Below are 16,187 nucleotides of genomic sequence, written 5' to 3'. Positions count from 1 at the left end.
GGTTTTGCTTTCTGTAGCATTGTCTTAGCTGCTATACTTTAGACCAGAGGTGTCAAAGTCCCTCCTCGAGGGCCGCAATCCATTCGGGTTTTCAGGATTTCCTCAATGAATATGGATGAGATCTATTAGCATACAATGAAAGCAGTGCATGCAAATAGATCTCATGCATATTCATTGGGGAAATCCTGAAAACCCGACTGGATTGCGGCCCTCGAGGAGGGACTTTGACACCCCTGCTTTAGACCATTTCTCAAGCTAGATTCCTCTCACGTTATCAGCGCCTTCCAAATGATCTGTTCTGTAGATTTTGACATCATTCAGTGGCAAACCTTTCCTGATTGCTCTTCCGCAATATCACAAAAATATTGAGAAGAACCAGACCAAGGATCGACTCCTGCGGTATACCTCTTATAAATACCCATTTCCTCGCTGCTAAAGGAAAATTGGCGAATTCTACGGCTGCGAGTTGTGTCGACATTCTTCTTCTATAATAATAACTTTATTCTTATATACCGCCAACAATCTTGCGACTTCTAGATAGGCTTGAAACAGTTTGTTGTATTACATGGATATTATTGTCTGATTCTTTTTTTTCTTGTACAGCTTGTCTGTATCTTGCCTCGTTAACATTTCTCTTTTTGAACTTGTTGAATATTAAAATGAATAAAATCTTCGAACTAAAAAAAAAGTTCAAGCTAATGGAGATTTGGAATGAGACTTAAATTTGTTTCAATCATTTCGTAGAACACTGAAAACATTACTATTTTCTAAGTACCGAACATCTCGTTCCTTTTCGTTTTCTTATTGCCTTATAGTTTATTTGTCTTTCTTTTTCATTTGATCATTAATATTATTGTTGCTATTAGTTCATGATTGTTAACCGAGTCGAGCTCCATTTACCCTGTCAATTCTCACAAAACCAGTTTCTAACCCAGTCAGTCACTTTACCATGCCAAGGGCACTCATTTCATTTATAAGTTGCCTGTGTAGAACCATCTCAAAGGCTTTGCTGACATCTAAGTTCACCCAGAAGGGACTGGATGATGGCTACAGGCGACTACTTGGAGATGCATAGACATTTGCATCTAGCAGCCTCCCTAGTCAAACTTACCCCTCCATGGCTTCCACATTTTTATTCAGGCAGGAGACGGCCTCATCGGTGACTTTGGAAAACTTCCGCCTCATATCCAGGGAAAGGGACGATTTCCCTGTGATAAACTGACTGGCTGCTGTCTCATTATTCAGAGGGGGTCTGTAGATGAAAACATACACAGTGATTCGTAAAACTTTTCTGACTTAGTGGAGAAACCAAAGTCCTATATGTGCCCTCTGGGTTTATCTATTTCACATGCAGGGGTCAGAGCACGGTTTCTCAATGAGTCACAGAAAGGGCCACAATGCCCCAGATTGTCCTTCACCGTGCATATCTTTCTCTGTGTACAAGTCTCTTCCTTTCGTCTGCTGGGTTCCTTCAATACTGTATTGTGTCACATTATAGGTGCTGCCACAGAAAGCTGGATTTCGTGGGCTCTCTTAGATGCGCAGAGCTGATTCTACTGGCGTCCGGGCATGGTGGGTCATGTGGGTAGTCAGATGCATGTTTAGACCACCCACTGTAAAACTAGGCAAGTATTTTGCAAAAGGCTCAGCGACTGCTAAGCCTCTTGTAGATAGAAAAGGTGTAACTTACAATAAAAAGGGCCACTTTAAAACTGGAGAGACGGCAAATGAGTGGATAAAAATTTAAAAAAATAAATGCTGTTCAAGCTAATATTGAAATGATATTCAGCCCCGATACAATAGCCCAACTCCCTCCCTCCCAGGGTCAGTTTCTCTCTTCACTCAACCCCCCCCCCCCCATCACATTCACGTTTTTCAAAATTCTCTCCCCCCTCAAAATGTAAACGAACTTGCACTTCTCAAACCTGAAGAAGAGCAATCAACCACCTAACAGAGAGATCTTAGTCTTTCTTTTTGTTCTGCAGATAGATTTTGCTTATCCTTTGATGAGGTTTCCACAGAAACTGTTATGAAGGTTTTGGCTAAAGCCGCTGTCCAAATACTCTGGTTTATTTTTATTTATTTCTTCAGTTTTCTATCCTGAAAACTTAGAAAGGTTTGTATGAATTTATTTAGGTACTGAAGCATTTTTCTCTGTCTGTCCTGGTGGGCTCACAATCTCTCTAACGTAGCTTGGGCAATGGGGGATTAAGTGACTTGCCCAAGGTCATAAGGAGCAGCTTGGGTTTGAGCCCACAACCTAAGGGTGCTGAGGCTGTAGCTTTAACCACTGAACTACACTCTCCCCTTTGGCTTTCATGGATTATGAATTTTGTGATGTTGCAATTTTATTTTTATTCCATAACTTTGGGTAAGACAGTCCTCATCCAATTCTGAAGTCAGCTAACCTATTATATTGGTGTCATCCTTATATCGTCCAATAGAGAGTACCGTATTTTCACGTAGATAACGCGCACCCGTGTAAAACGCGCGAAAAACACACATTTATGTACAGAAAGTTTTATATACCGCGCACACCCGTATACCGCGCATGCTGCCCGACTCTCCTTTCGCCCGCCCCAACTCTCCTCTCCCCCTTGAAGTCCTGTCCCCACCCTGAAAGCCTGATGCCCCCCCCGATGTCCGATTCACCCCCCCACCCGCAGGACCGCTCGCACCCCCACCCCAAAGGACCACTCGCATGCACTCCCACTCGCACCCGCACCCCCACCCTGAAGGACCGCTCGCACACCCACAGCCTCCCGACCCCCCCATCATGTAGAAGCTCCTACTGGTGTCCTGCTGCTTCCTCTTGGCGGTCCCGACTCCCCGACACGATCGGGGCAAGAGGGAGCTCAAGCCCTCTTGCCCCAGCCAACCGCGGCACCCCCGACACGATCGGGGCAAGAGGGAGCTCAAGCCCTCTTGCCCCCCCGACACGATCGGGGCAAAAGGGAGCCCAAGCCCTCTTGCCCCGCCGACTCCCCAACTCCCCGACAATATCGGGCCAGGAGGGAGCCCAAGTCCTTCTGGCCCTGGCGACCCCCTCCCCCCCGCTAGTTGTTCGGGCCAGGAGGGAGCCCAAACCCTCCTGGCCACGGCGACCCCCTACCCCCACCCCGCACTACATTATGGGCAGGAGGGATCCCAGGCCCTCCTGCCCTCGACACAAACCCCCCTCCCCCCAACGACCATCCCCCTCAAGAACCTCCGACCGCCCCCCCAGCCGACCCGCAACCCCCCTGGCCGACCTCCACGACACCCCCACCCCCACCCCCCTTCCCCGTACCTTTGTGTAATTGGCCGGACAGACGGAAGCCAAACCCGCCTGTCCGGTAGGCAGCCAACGATGGAATGAGGCCGGATTGGCCCATCCGTCCCAAAGCTCCGCCTACTGGTGGGGCCTAAGGCGCCTGGGCCAATCAGAATAGGCCCTGGAGCCTTAGGTCCCTCCTGGGGGCGGGGCCTTGGGCACATGGTCAGGAGGCTGTGGGGTGCGAGTGGTCCTTCAGGGTGGGGGTGCGGGTGCGGGTGGGAGTGCGTGCCAGCGATCCTTCGGGGGGGGGGTGCGGGTGCGGGTGCGTGCGAGCGGTCCTTCGGGGGAGGGGGTGCGAGCGGTCCTGCGGGGGGGGTGAATCGGACGTCAGGGGGGGAACTATGTAAAAAAAATTTGTACAACGCGCTCATGCGTATAACGTGCAAGGGTGTGCGCGGTACGTAAAAAACATGTATAACGCGCGCGTTATATGCGAGAAAATACGGTATTCCTCTCTTTGCAAAGACTGCTGCTGTTCGACTGAAAGATTATTAAGAAAAATTGGCTATTCTAGAATCTTTTCAGCATGGTTTTAGGAGCATTTAGAACACCAAAACTCTGCTCATCTCTATGATAACGTCAAGGTGGCCAAGCCGTGTTATTACCTCAACTGTTCCTTGTCCTGAAGAGGTTCTGAGTGAGGATCTGCTAAGGGGAAGAAAAACTCCATTGGAATATCTTACCCGCTGGCATAAAAACTTGGGCTTCAGTAAGTTATTTCATTGTCCTTCTCTTTCACAGTAGACTCTCAGTTAACCGGCACCCACGGGGATTGAGAGATGCCGGATAATTGTGGTTTCTCATTGCTTGAGAGTTATTATGAAAAATAGGCCCAACTAATACTATACCACATACTATGGCATACCATATACTGTTCCAGACAAACTACCGGACATGTGGTAGGCAAAACGTGTAGCGTGCCAAATTTACAGTTAAATTTCTGCCAGAAATGGATTTTATATTCATTTTTATTTAAAGTATGACAGTATTTCTTAGATTTTTTTTCTGATTGCTTGAGAGTTCCGGTTAACAGAGAGTCCACTGTGTTTTTTTAGTTCCGAACTCTGCTTTTTCAGCAAAGTCAGTTTAGGCAATAGTGTAGCCTTTAGAGTCTGTGTTAGGGTTTTTATATAAAAAGTGTTTTAGTCTAGATTAGTATTAAGAAAAGATCAGATTAAGGCAAAGATAGCAGCTGAGGAAAGTCTTTGGTATTTAATTCCAGCCCACCCTCCCCAGTTCCCATCCACCCTAAGGCTGATCTTTTGATTTATAAACTCTTCAGCCAATTAGGAACAGGGCATTCCTTTGGTAGGATTTCTTCTGCTTTTCCTTCTGTTTTCCCCATCAGGTGCAAGTACTTCAGCAACTACACTACGACTGGGAAAATCATGTCTCCAAATCTGTTTGCCAGGTCACAGCATCTGTCTCTGTGCAGACAGAAAATGTTCCCCAAGCAAAGGGAATGGTTCCATACGCAAGCTGTCTTCAGCTTGAATCCCTCTTTAAGGAAGTAAAGGAACTGAGAGAGGAGGTGGTGAGACTGAGAAGCATCCACGAGAATGAGATGTACACTATGAAATGCTTCATAAGGCATCAAAGATTTCCAGCAGTGCAGAAGAGGCCTTGCTGAGGGAGGACATCTGCAATATTGATACTGTGACTCCACCTGCCCTTGAACTGAAGAACTGATATGCAGCCCTGGAAATGGAGGACAAGAGGGCATCCCAAGGAAAGGAAGGAGCAGAGCTCAAAATCCCCAAAGTTGGTACATCAGTGACCACTAGGAGGTGTAAGGTAGTGGTGGATGGCGATTCCTTTCTGAGGGGAACAGAGGCGCCCATCTGCAGACCAGACATGATGTCTTGGAAGGTATGCTGTCTGCCTGGTACCAAAATCTGAGATGTTATGGAGAGCTTGCTGAGACTCATCAAGCCTAATGACTATTATCTAATGCTGCTCACCCATTTTGGCAGGAATGATACTGCTAGGTACCCTGCCAAATGTAACAAAAGTGACTTTATGGCTTTAGGAGATAAGGTGAAGCAGGTGGTATTCTTGTCAATCCTCCCTATCGAGAGTAAAGGCCAAGGTAAAGAAGCTCGTATCCTGGAGATGAATGCTTGGCTGCATGGATGGTGTCATCAAGACCATGGGGTGATTTTCCAAGGGCTGCTAAGCAGGGAAGGTGTATATCTATCAAAGAAGGGGAGAAGTGAGGAGGGCTTTAAGCTAGAATAGTTGGGGCAGGGTGATCAAAGCCCCCCGGTGAGAGAAAGCACACTAAATATCTCTACACAAATGGGGAAAGGGGGCAATGTTTGGAACGCAGTATATACCAATGCTCAGAGTATGGGAAGGTGAGGGAAGAGGCTGAGTTGGATTTAGTGGCAATCAGAGAGATGTGGTTCACAGTGAACCATAACCGGGATATAGTTTTACCAGGCTATAATCTGTTCAGGAAAGACAGGGTAGGAAGAAAAGGAGGGGGAGTGATGTTATATGTTAAAGATCATATTAAAGCCACACAATTGCAGGAAGAGGCATTATGGGCCAATCTGGAAAGAGGGAATGGAAATGTATTTACATTGATGTGATATATAGGCCTCCTTCACAGACAGAAGAAATGGACAGAGATTTAATAGTAGACATTCAGAATGTATCTAAAAAAAGGGAAGATTTTTTTTTACTAATAGGTGATTTTAACATGCCGGATGATGATTGGGGTATCTCTGTTGCAGGGTCTTCTAGAAGTAGGGACATCCTGGATTCTCTACAAGGAGAACTGTTCCAACAGTTGCTAATGGAACCCATGCGGGATGGGGGTCATACAAACGGGGAAAGTGTTCCTGATGTTACAGTGGGTGATCATCTGGCATCCAGTGATCACTCATGGTACGGTTTAATATTAAGATGGGAATAGAGAGGCTCATTCAAAAGCAGAGGTTCTAGACTTTAAAAAACGATCTTTGTTTGGATAGGGCATTATGTCAAGGAATTGTCTGGCTGGGAACGTCTGGAAGGAGTGGAAATGCGGTGGGAAAAACTGAAAGGAGCGATTGTAAGGCGACAAACCTTTTTGTGTGGCAAGTAAGTAAAAGTAAGAAGAAAAGAAGGCTGCTTTGGTTCTCAAAAGTAGTAGCTGAGAAGGTAAGGAATAAGAGGTTAGCTTTCATAAACGACAAAAGTTTGCAGAAGAAGGGCAAAAATATCTGGAAAAGTTAAGAGAGGCTGGTCATATAGTCAGGAAAGCAAAGAAGCAAATGGAAGACATGGTAAAACGGGGAGACAAGACATTTTTTAGATATATATATATATATATATATTCTTTTTTTTTAAGCTGCCACAATCCTCTACCTTTATTCAGTATTTGCTATTACATATCTCATGCAAAATCTTTTTTTTAGTTGCTTAGAATAACGTGAAGAATTTTCTCGTTCAATACTTTTATTTATTCTCACTTCGCTTATTTGAACGAGAAAAGGAAAACCTTATCCATCTGTCCTTATCCTGACTGACTTCAGTTACTTCACATGTCTATGTGGCAGCATTCCTTTTCTGTAGCTCAAGGATGTTATCCGTTTCCCTCTGGATCTTTTCACAGGGAACACCAACACTTTGATTGATCTGATTTGTCTGGTTGCTTGATAAGCCGCCATGTTCTGGTTCTTTCATTCGTTCTACTTCCTGGTGCCAGAAGTTGGTAACGTTGATACAGCTTGATACCTCATTTGACAATCTCTCAATTTCATTTTCATATTCTTCTTTCTTTAGTGCCCAATCTTTTGTTTTATAACGAAGCCTTGAGTTAGGACTTCCATACAGATATCATTTTTCTCAAATATCTGTTCATCACTTTCCTGAGTTTCCAACAATGGCATTTCTGGGAGGAATTCAGACCCAGAGGCGACCAGACCCTCCGAATTGAAGCGAGCGAATTCTGCGCGCCCAACGGAAACCCATTTTTTAGATATATTAGTGATAGGAAGAAGTGCAAAAGTATTGTGAGACTCAAAGGTGAAGGGGAGCAATATGTAGAAGCTGATAAAGATATTTTAAAGGCTGAATTGCTTAATAAATATTTCATTTCTGTGTTCACAGCTTAAGTGCAAGCAGACCCTCAGAAGACAAACGCTAATAGGGATGATAGACCCGGATCGATTTTTAGAGGATTGTAGTCATGAGGAGCTAGCTAATCTAAAAGAGGACTTAGCGATGGGGCCGGATGGTGTACCTCCGAGGGTACTGAAGGAACTTAGGGAAGTACTGGCGGCTCCAATGGCAGATCTTTTCAATGCTTCTTTAGAGTAAGGAGTGGTACCAGAGGATTGGAGAAAGGCGGATGTGCTCCCTTTCCATAAAAGTGGAAATAAGGAAGAAGTAGGGAATTACAGGCCGGTAAGTTTGAGTTTTGGAGTAAGTAAATTAATGGAAACGCTTTTAAAACCGAGGATAGCGACGTTCTGGAATCTAGTGGATTCCGTACAGGACCCAAGGCAACATGGATTCACTAGAGGCTATTTGGATTTTCAAAAGGCATTTGACAAAGTGTCTCATGAAAGACTTCTGAGGAAATTAGAAAGTCATGAGATAGGAGGATGTGGGAAGAGCAGATAGCGTAGCTGGTTTTAAGAAAGGTTTGGACAAGTTCCTGGAGGAAAAGTCCATAGGCTGTTATTAAGATATGGGGGAAGCCACTGCTTGCCCTGGATTGGTAGCATGGAATGTTGCCACTCTTTGAGATTCCAGAATCTTGCTATTCTTTGAGATTCTTGATGGAATGTTGCTACTCCTTGGGTGTTCGCCAGGGACTAGTGACCAGGATTGACCACCGTCAGACCCATTGGTCTGACCCAGTGAGATAATGTCCTATTATGGATGAAGAACTGGTTGAAAGACAGAAAACATTCCACTAACCTTTTACTTTTCTGTACTTCTGTTTTCGCATTCGGTGTCTCATCGGTGGCTGAGCTGCAGGTTTTGTCCTGGTTTTGATTCTCAGGTGCTGTCCTACGAGACAAAGACAAGACCCTATGCTCAGACCTGACAGAAATATAGCCGAAGTCCAGCAGCCAACTGCTCTGGAATCCTGGTCGTGGGGTTCAAGGTAGTGAAGTAACATAGTAATATAGTAGATGACAGCAGATAAAGACCCGAATGGTCCATCCAGTCTGCCCAACCTGATTCAATTTAAATTTTTTAATTTTTTCTTCTTAGCTATTTCTGGGCAAGAATCCAAAGCTTTCCCCTGTACTGTGCTTGGGTTCCAACTGCAGAAATCTCTGTTAAGACTTACTCCAGCCCATCTACACCCTCCCAGCCACTGAAGCCCTCCCCAGCCCATCCTCCACCAAACGGCCATATACAGACACAGACCGTGCAAGTCTGCCCAGTACTGGCATTAGTTCAATTTTTAATATTATTTTCTGATTCTAAATCTTCTGTGTTCATCCCACGCTTCTTTGAACTCAGTCACAGTTTTACTCTCCACCACCTCTCTTGGGAGCGCATTCCAGGCATCCACCACCCTCTCCGTAAAGTAGAATTTCCTAACATTGCCCCTGAATCTACCACCCCTCAACCTCCAATTATGTCCTCTGGTTTTACCATTTTCCTTTCTCTGGAAAAGATTTTGTTCTACGTTAATACCCTTCAAGTATTTGAACGTCTGAATCATATCTCCCCTGTCTCTCCTTTCCTCTAGGGTATACATATTCAGGGCTTCCAGTCTCTCCTCATACGTCTTCTGGCGCAAGCCTCCTATCATTTTCATCACCCTCCTCTGGACCGCCTCAAGTCTTCTTACGTCTTTCGCCAGATACGGTCTCCAAAACTGAACACAATACTCCAAGTGGGGCCTCACCAATGACCTGTACAGGGGCATCAACACCTTCTTCCTTCTACTGACTACGCCTCTCTTTATACAGCCCAGAATCCTTCTGGCAGCAGCCACTGCCTTGTCACACTGTTTTTTCACCTTGTATTTGTTGTGGGTGTGGGTAGAGTTGCTCTTAGGTCTGTGACTTTATTTATAATAAAGTTGGCTAGGATTTGAGCAGATGGGGTGCTCTCATTGTCCTTTTTCAGGATTCGTGTTGTATCTGTTAACATTTTTACTAGTTTGAACAATTCTTTACTGTTTATTTTTGTTGTACCTATCTTTTGTTCATAGTGCTTTGCATGTTTTTCTTTGATCAGATTTTTGTATATATATATTTTTAAATTCTTTATTCATTTTTAAATCTTACATCAAGTGTACAAATTCTAAAACATTTTTTGTTTCCAGTTTGTCTTGTCTGTTTCTTTGTTTGTTTTTTGCCAAATTCTCTACAATTTTCTTAGTTCCTGTTTGTAGGTTAGTAGTTCTGAGTCAAATCATTCATTTGGTGGTCTATCTTTCTTTTTGTATGCTTGGTATGGAGCTATTTGGTCTAAAAGTTCTTTGCTGAACTTTTCCCATCTTGTATTTCGTTAGTTGTGGGACTTAGCTCTTAGTGAGCCCAGAATTCAGTTGGGTTTATAGTACCACGGCTGGTTATTGTTTTCGTGTTGTTGCTTTTGTAATTCGGTTGTGTACTCTGTTTTTGCCAGCGTAGGTTGAACTTGCCAATATAGTGGTCTGACCAAATGCATTTTCCCAGGTCCCTGTATAGTATTGTATTTTTGGGTCTAGGGTTTCTTTATGGGAGAAGGTAACTATGTCTAGTTTATGCCCTATTTCATGGGTTATTTCTGTGTCTGGAATGGAAAGTCTAGTGACATTAGGAAGTTGGCGATTTCGGTTACTTCTGGTTTTCCCTTTTGTTCTAGGTGTATGATCCTTTTAGGGTATTTACGGTTAGGAATTCGAAGAATTCTTCTCCGGCGTTTGACCATTTTTGGGGTGGGATATAGAATAAAGTTGTAGTCAGTGATTCTTCTAATTGGGCGTTATTGATTTTGCAAGTTAGTATTTCAAGGTTTTCTGAAGTTTTGGAGTCAGTCTTGATGTGGGATCACTACGTGGGTCAGGGCAAAACATTGGCTAATCTTAAGGGGAGGGTCTATAGAGTGGGCAGACTTGATGGGCCTTGGCCCTTTTCTGCCGTCATCTTTCTATGTTTCTATGATGTAGTCAAAGTGTTCTTTTAGAATAATCGCTAGGCTGCCTCCTTTTTTCCAGCTTCTTGATAGTGGGATTATTTTGTATCCTGTGATAGGATTTCTTTCATGATAATGTCTGTGTCAGAGACCATCCATGTTTCTGTCAGAAACAGGAGATCCGGCTTTGTTTGCAATATCCAGTCATTTATTATGTGTGCTTTGTTTCTCACAGAGCGGGTATTTAGGTAGTATCCCTTAATGTTTTCGTAGCTGGTTGGGGTTGGAGTTTCAGAATATGTTAGCTTTTTTAGGTTTCTGTTATTGGTCTTGTTCCTGTATGCTTTGTGGGAGGTGTTTATTATTGGGATTTGAAGTGGGCCTTGTTCTGGATAGTTTTTTAGGATTTGGTGGGTGTTTGCTGATTTGGTTAGTTTGACTGGTCTGTGCCAAGAGGGATAGGTGTGAATAGATTGAGGGGATTTGTCTTCATTGCCCCAGCATTTAGAGCATATTAGGCATAGTATAACTAGTAGTAGTTGGTGTTTGTTAAAAATTGCCATGTTGAGTGAGGTGTAGTGAGATGTAAGTTGTATCAGGTAGCGATGGGCAGTATCAGGTAGTTGTTGGAGGTGTTGTCTAGTTAGCAGTTGGAGGTGTTGTCTAGTTGGCAGTAGCAGGCAGTAACAGGGAGCAACAGGACTATACTTATTGGTTTATCTGGTTACGCATAAAACTAACAATGGCACGACTTACGCAAGTGGTCTAGAACAGCATCCTAGGTACCTGTAGAGAATTTATCCCCTTTAATCAATCCTGTGACTCCCAATGCAAAAGGAACCAGTTCTGCATCTTTCCACCAAGTTCTCTTGGGTCCGACTGCCTTGCTTTCTGACTAGGAGAGTAGACCAGAGGGAGAACCACATTCACGGGACCCTCAAATCAAGTTTGCTTCCGTCTATGGCCAATTACACTCGACTCATGTTGCTTTCTGACCAGCCATTATTTTAAGTGAATGATTAACTCATTTATTATTCCAGCACTCACAAATTAGGAAAGTGAATGACGGTACAATAAAATCTTCTTAATAATCCTAAGGAAACAGTAATAGCAAAACGGAAACAGAAGTGTGTCCAAACACTGGATTTTGAGCAAAGCGACATACCAAACCAGATTGATCTTCTGATATCTCCCATCAGCAGCCAAATCCCTGGCGACATGCGCTTGAATCATCTCCCTCAGGCTCCGTAGATCTTATGGAAGAAAGATCGTTGACATTACACCAAATAAAGACATACAATCATTTACTGAAATTCATACCAGATGACAAGAACTAAATTCCAGAGATCTTCTAAATGTTGTCACAAGGAGCATGCGAGTACCAGGGAAAAGGTGGTCACTCTCTAGAGGAAAACAACCACAATATATGGGATAAATGGTTCGTATAGCTGAACCCAAAATAGGAAAAGCACTGAGTGTTCTTTCTCACAATTGAAAAACCTAAAGGAAATAAGCTAAAGATTAATATAACTCAATCACATTAAATTTATATATTGTGAATATATATCCTTAGTGTGTAGTCGTAAGCTTCGAGGGTGTCCACCCTCTGAAGGTAGAGCTCAATCGCTTTCGTGGCTTAGACTTCCCAAGGGCTTAACGAACCACTCAGCACGCACCATTATAGGAAATGGTTCATACACAATGGTGCGAAAGACAAAAGCACGCGCCGACAATTGAGCGCAGCGCGTGCCACCGCGCCGCTCTAAATTACAGTTTTTAGGGGCTCCGACGGGGGTTTTTGTTGGGGAACCCCCCCTCAGTTTACTTAATAGACATCGCGCCGGCGTTATGAAGGGTTTGGGGGGTTGTAACCCTCCACATTTTACTGTAAACTGAACTTTTTCCCTAAAAACAGGGAAAAAGTGAAGTTTTCAGTAAAATGTGGGGGGTTAGAACCCCCCACACCCCCCACAACGCCCCCACAACGTGGCGCAATGTCTATTAAGTAAAGTGGGGGGTTCCCCCCCCACGCCCCCCCGTCGGAGCGCTAAAAATAGTAATTTAGAGCGGTGCGGCGGCGCGCCTTTGTCCCGGTGCGCTTTTGACCTGACACCATAGGAAATACATATTAGTCTCCTTTTACAAAGGTGCGTTAGGGCCTTAACGAGCGGAATAGTGCACGCTAAAATGCCCCGCGTGCTAGCCGCTATCTCCTCCTCTTGAGCAGGCGGTAGTTTTTCGGGTAGCGCGCGTGCTAAAAACGCTAGTGCACCTTTTTAAAAGGAGTCCATTGTGTGATATGTGAAAATCAATCAAAATCCATGTGGTTTTTCAAAGTGCTTCCAGAAAAGAGCCAGGCAGACCAGTAACACTTATCTTCGGTGATCGATCTGTGGTGGCTGCTCTGCTTTTCAAAGGCAACGGCGTCCCAAATTGAATAATATTTCACGCTGCTAAAGCCAGCACCACAGACTGCGGTTCCTTCTTTTGGAATACTATTTTATTTGGAACAACTATGAGAGCAAGAAGTCAAATTTCGTCAAGTAACAACAAACTTCTGTTTATTTTCCAAGTTTCCAAGTTTTATTAGTGCTTGATAAATCGCTTATTAAATACCTAAGCGATGTACAATTCAGGTAAAATATAAATACAAATACATTGACCTTTAAATTAAAAAAAACCAAAAAAACATACTGGGTTAACACACATGAAACAAGCGGGTGGAGGGGAAAAGTTACAATATATTTGTAGAGGAAAATATACATTTAAGGGAAAAAATAACTTAGGGAAGGGAAAAAAAGCGAAATTAAGGGATATTAAGCCTAGCGTTAATAAAACAAAATTTATAAATCTAAGATTCATATGTTAAAAGCTTCCTTAAAAAAATAGGTTTTTAAAGCTCTTTTAAAAGAAATGAGGTTAACTGGAATAACATACAATTGGAAAAAATATGACAGGTTAAATTACAATTTCTGGTGAAATTCTGTATGTCATATGTACAAAATGGAACTCACCATTGCAACGCAAAAAGGTTATAGGAGTAAATTTCAGAAAGTCTGGGGACCGTTAACAGATTTTTGTAATGAATGATTAACTTTTCCCATGATAAGAAATTTGATTAGAGGGGAAAAGGGGTGGGATTTTATTTTTGATTATTACATAATATATCAATATTTGAATGAATTCACAATAAAGATGATTTTATGTATTATTGAATTGGGAGGGAGGGAGGGATGGGGGATTATTATATTCAATAAGAATGATATAAATTTAGATTTCTTACATAATATTTTAACATTATAGAATACTAATTTCCTAATGAAATGTTAAATTTGATGCTAATATGTGAGTTAATCAAGTGTGTATCTTTAAGTTTTATATGAGTTTATTTGATACACTTGTAACATACAAAAATGAATAAAGAATTATAAATCAAATGGAATACGTTTCTAGTGCGCTATTACACGCGTGTAAACCGAGCTTGTGGGGAAAGAACGCTGAGTTTCCGCAAAATAAATATACCTCACGACATTACGTTCACTCAACTTTATTAACAGAGAAACGTGCTGGTGCGAAATTGGGCCCATTCCGGAATTCCGGAGGCCTCCAAGCCCATTCCACCAATCCATATGGTATTGCTTCATCGAAAAAGTCAAAATGTTGCTTGTAACAGAACCTTAGTTAGTAAAAACTCTTATGATAAGCCAAATTTCCTGGAAAATTAGAACATAAGGACGTAAGAATAGCCTTCCTGGGTCAGTAGCCCGTTCTCACGGTGGCCAGTCCAGGTCCCTAGTACCTGGCCAAACCCCAAGGAGTAGCAACATTCCATGCGACTGAACCAGAGTAAGTAGTGGCTATGAAATTGTTGCTGATGCTGCCGTCCTTAAATGACAGTGGGAGGGATCCCCAGAAAATAAGCCCTAGCGCATTTTTTGGACCCCAAATTAATAGAAGACAGTGTCTTATTTTCGGGCAAAGACAGAGCAGAAAAGACACTCACAGTCTGACATGGCATTCTCGTTCTCCTGGCTTGATTTGCATAAGATGAAGGAACTGCTGGCCACAGAATCGCTATCCTCGCCTTCCCTGTGCCCCTCAGTTGTGGCTCCAGAATCAATGAGGGAGCTGGTGCTGTCCATGGTGGAAGAGAGACCGCTGAGTCGGGAAACGCTCATGAAGGATGATTTCCGCCGCGGAAAGTACTGGCTGCGTACTGATCTCTGCAGAAATTTCTTGGTCTGAGGCAAAACACCCGTGATTTAAAATTGTTATTTATGATACAATTTGCAAGATTCACGAAACTCTATTTCAGATGCTACCAGATGTACGCAGTGCTTTACAGAATCACAAAGGAGACAGTCCCTGCTTGAATGAGCTTACAGTCTAATCTAATCTAATGCAAGATTCCTGAATCGCTCTAATACCATTTAGTTCAGGGCGACTTACATTAAAAAGAAGCCATAATAATTCTATGGGAAAATACATTTCCTTGGGTAAAAAGATGTCCTTACAATTCTTTAATTACAAGTCCTAACTTTACAATCTACTACATATGCAATATACCAACAGGATCAAAGGGAACACCCCCCCCCCCAATTACAACGCATCCATAAAAGATATCAAAGGGCCCCAGATAAATCTCTTAGTATGACCCATTATACCTGCATTTATTTCTTCAAATCTATAAGTTAAGGCGATCCCAGTTCTTCCAGTTACGCGTAATCATTTGTATGGCTACCCCGGTCATGATAAGGAAGAGCCGTCCTGTATATATGTCCAATGAGGGCTTCAGATGTAACATCGTCCCACATATGACTGCCTCATATTTCAAAGGAAGGGGGAGGGGGGAGTTATCACGATACGGGGGTTTTGATTGATTATAAATACATATATAAATAATTCTGTTTGTGTAGATACTGTACTGCATTTTTGTTCACTGGGCCTTACTCCCCTCCCCAGTGAAGGCGGGGCAGCTGGCTGGAGGCAGAAAGGATGCCTCCAGCTGGCTATCACAGTAAGGTAGGGGGGTCCCGTGTGGGCTATTTTTCAGGGTGGGAGGGATCCAGCAGGAGGATCTGGGCATCCCTCCTGCTGACAATCTTTGGGGGATTGGGGGTCTCGGCAAGGGGGACTGTGCATCCCTCATGCCGGTAGTCTTCACAGAGAGGGGAGGGGGGGACAGGTTGCCGCGATCAGCTCAGTGGCAACGCAATTCTCTAACTGGCATCTGTGACATGGACACCGGTTAGAGAATCGTGGTGTTAGGCGAGCTTAGGCATCTGTCCGAGGGCACAGACGTGATTCTATATAGGACGCCCGTGTGCGTTTCTCAAAAGCTTCTTAGGCGGCATCCTATACAGAATCCGGCCCACAGTGTCTGGCCTGTAGCCACTGGTTACTTTTACTGAAGACTCAATAAGTCTCAAGAAGAAACTCGACATATCTAAACATCCTCCTTGCGAGAAGTGATCTGCTTGGCTGCTGTTCTTATGGCGAGTAGAATTTCTCTGACCCGTTGAAAGAACTGGAGAAACCACTGGTGACAGGTCAGTCATTTCAAGCACTTTCAAGTTTCCCTTCCTCTGACGTCATCATTACTTACTGTGAAAGAGCTCTTTCCAGACAGAAGGAAAACATGAACGATAAAAAACGCTGTGCACTCTTCTCGACTTTCTCTTTACTGACGAGAGAATGGAACTGTCTAATGCCTTACCAAAGCGTCTTGACCCTGCTCTGGGAGTTCAGCCTTTATCTGCTGGTCTCTCTTTTTGTGACACCGACTTCAATTTAT

The 16,187-nt window shown here is 43.5% G+C and overlaps 1 protein-coding gene across 3 annotated transcripts in view; it reads right to left on the bottom strand.

Annotated features, from left to right (window-relative positions):
- The window catches only part of CCDC60 (coiled-coil domain containing 60), a 111,932-nt gene that overhangs the window by 19,693 nt on the left and 76,052 nt on the right, over positions 1-16,187 (bottom strand). For 2 of the 3 annotated variants that reach the window (XM_033953879.1, XM_033953880.1), the window contains exons 8-11: positions 14,397-14,634; positions 11,559-11,646; positions 8,231-8,323; positions 1,112-1,252 (exon numbers count right to left, since the gene is read on the bottom strand). In XM_033953879.1, coding sequence (XP_033809770.1) covers positions 1,112-1,252; positions 8,231-8,323; positions 11,559-11,646; positions 14,397-14,634 — 560 coding nt within the window. The remainder of the gene's footprint in view (positions 1-1,111; positions 1,253-8,230; positions 8,324-11,558; positions 11,647-14,396; positions 14,635-16,187) is intronic. The other variant, XM_033953881.1, reaches the window with a different exon arrangement.

The sequence above is a fragment of the Geotrypetes seraphini genome, chromosome 8 (assembly GCF_902459505.1).
Source record: "Geotrypetes seraphini chromosome 8, aGeoSer1.1, whole genome shotgun sequence".
NCBI classification, from domain to species: Eukaryota; Metazoa; Chordata; class Amphibia; order Gymnophiona; family Dermophiidae; genus Geotrypetes; species Geotrypetes seraphini.
This window is presented reverse-complemented; position numbering and strand designations above follow the sequence as displayed.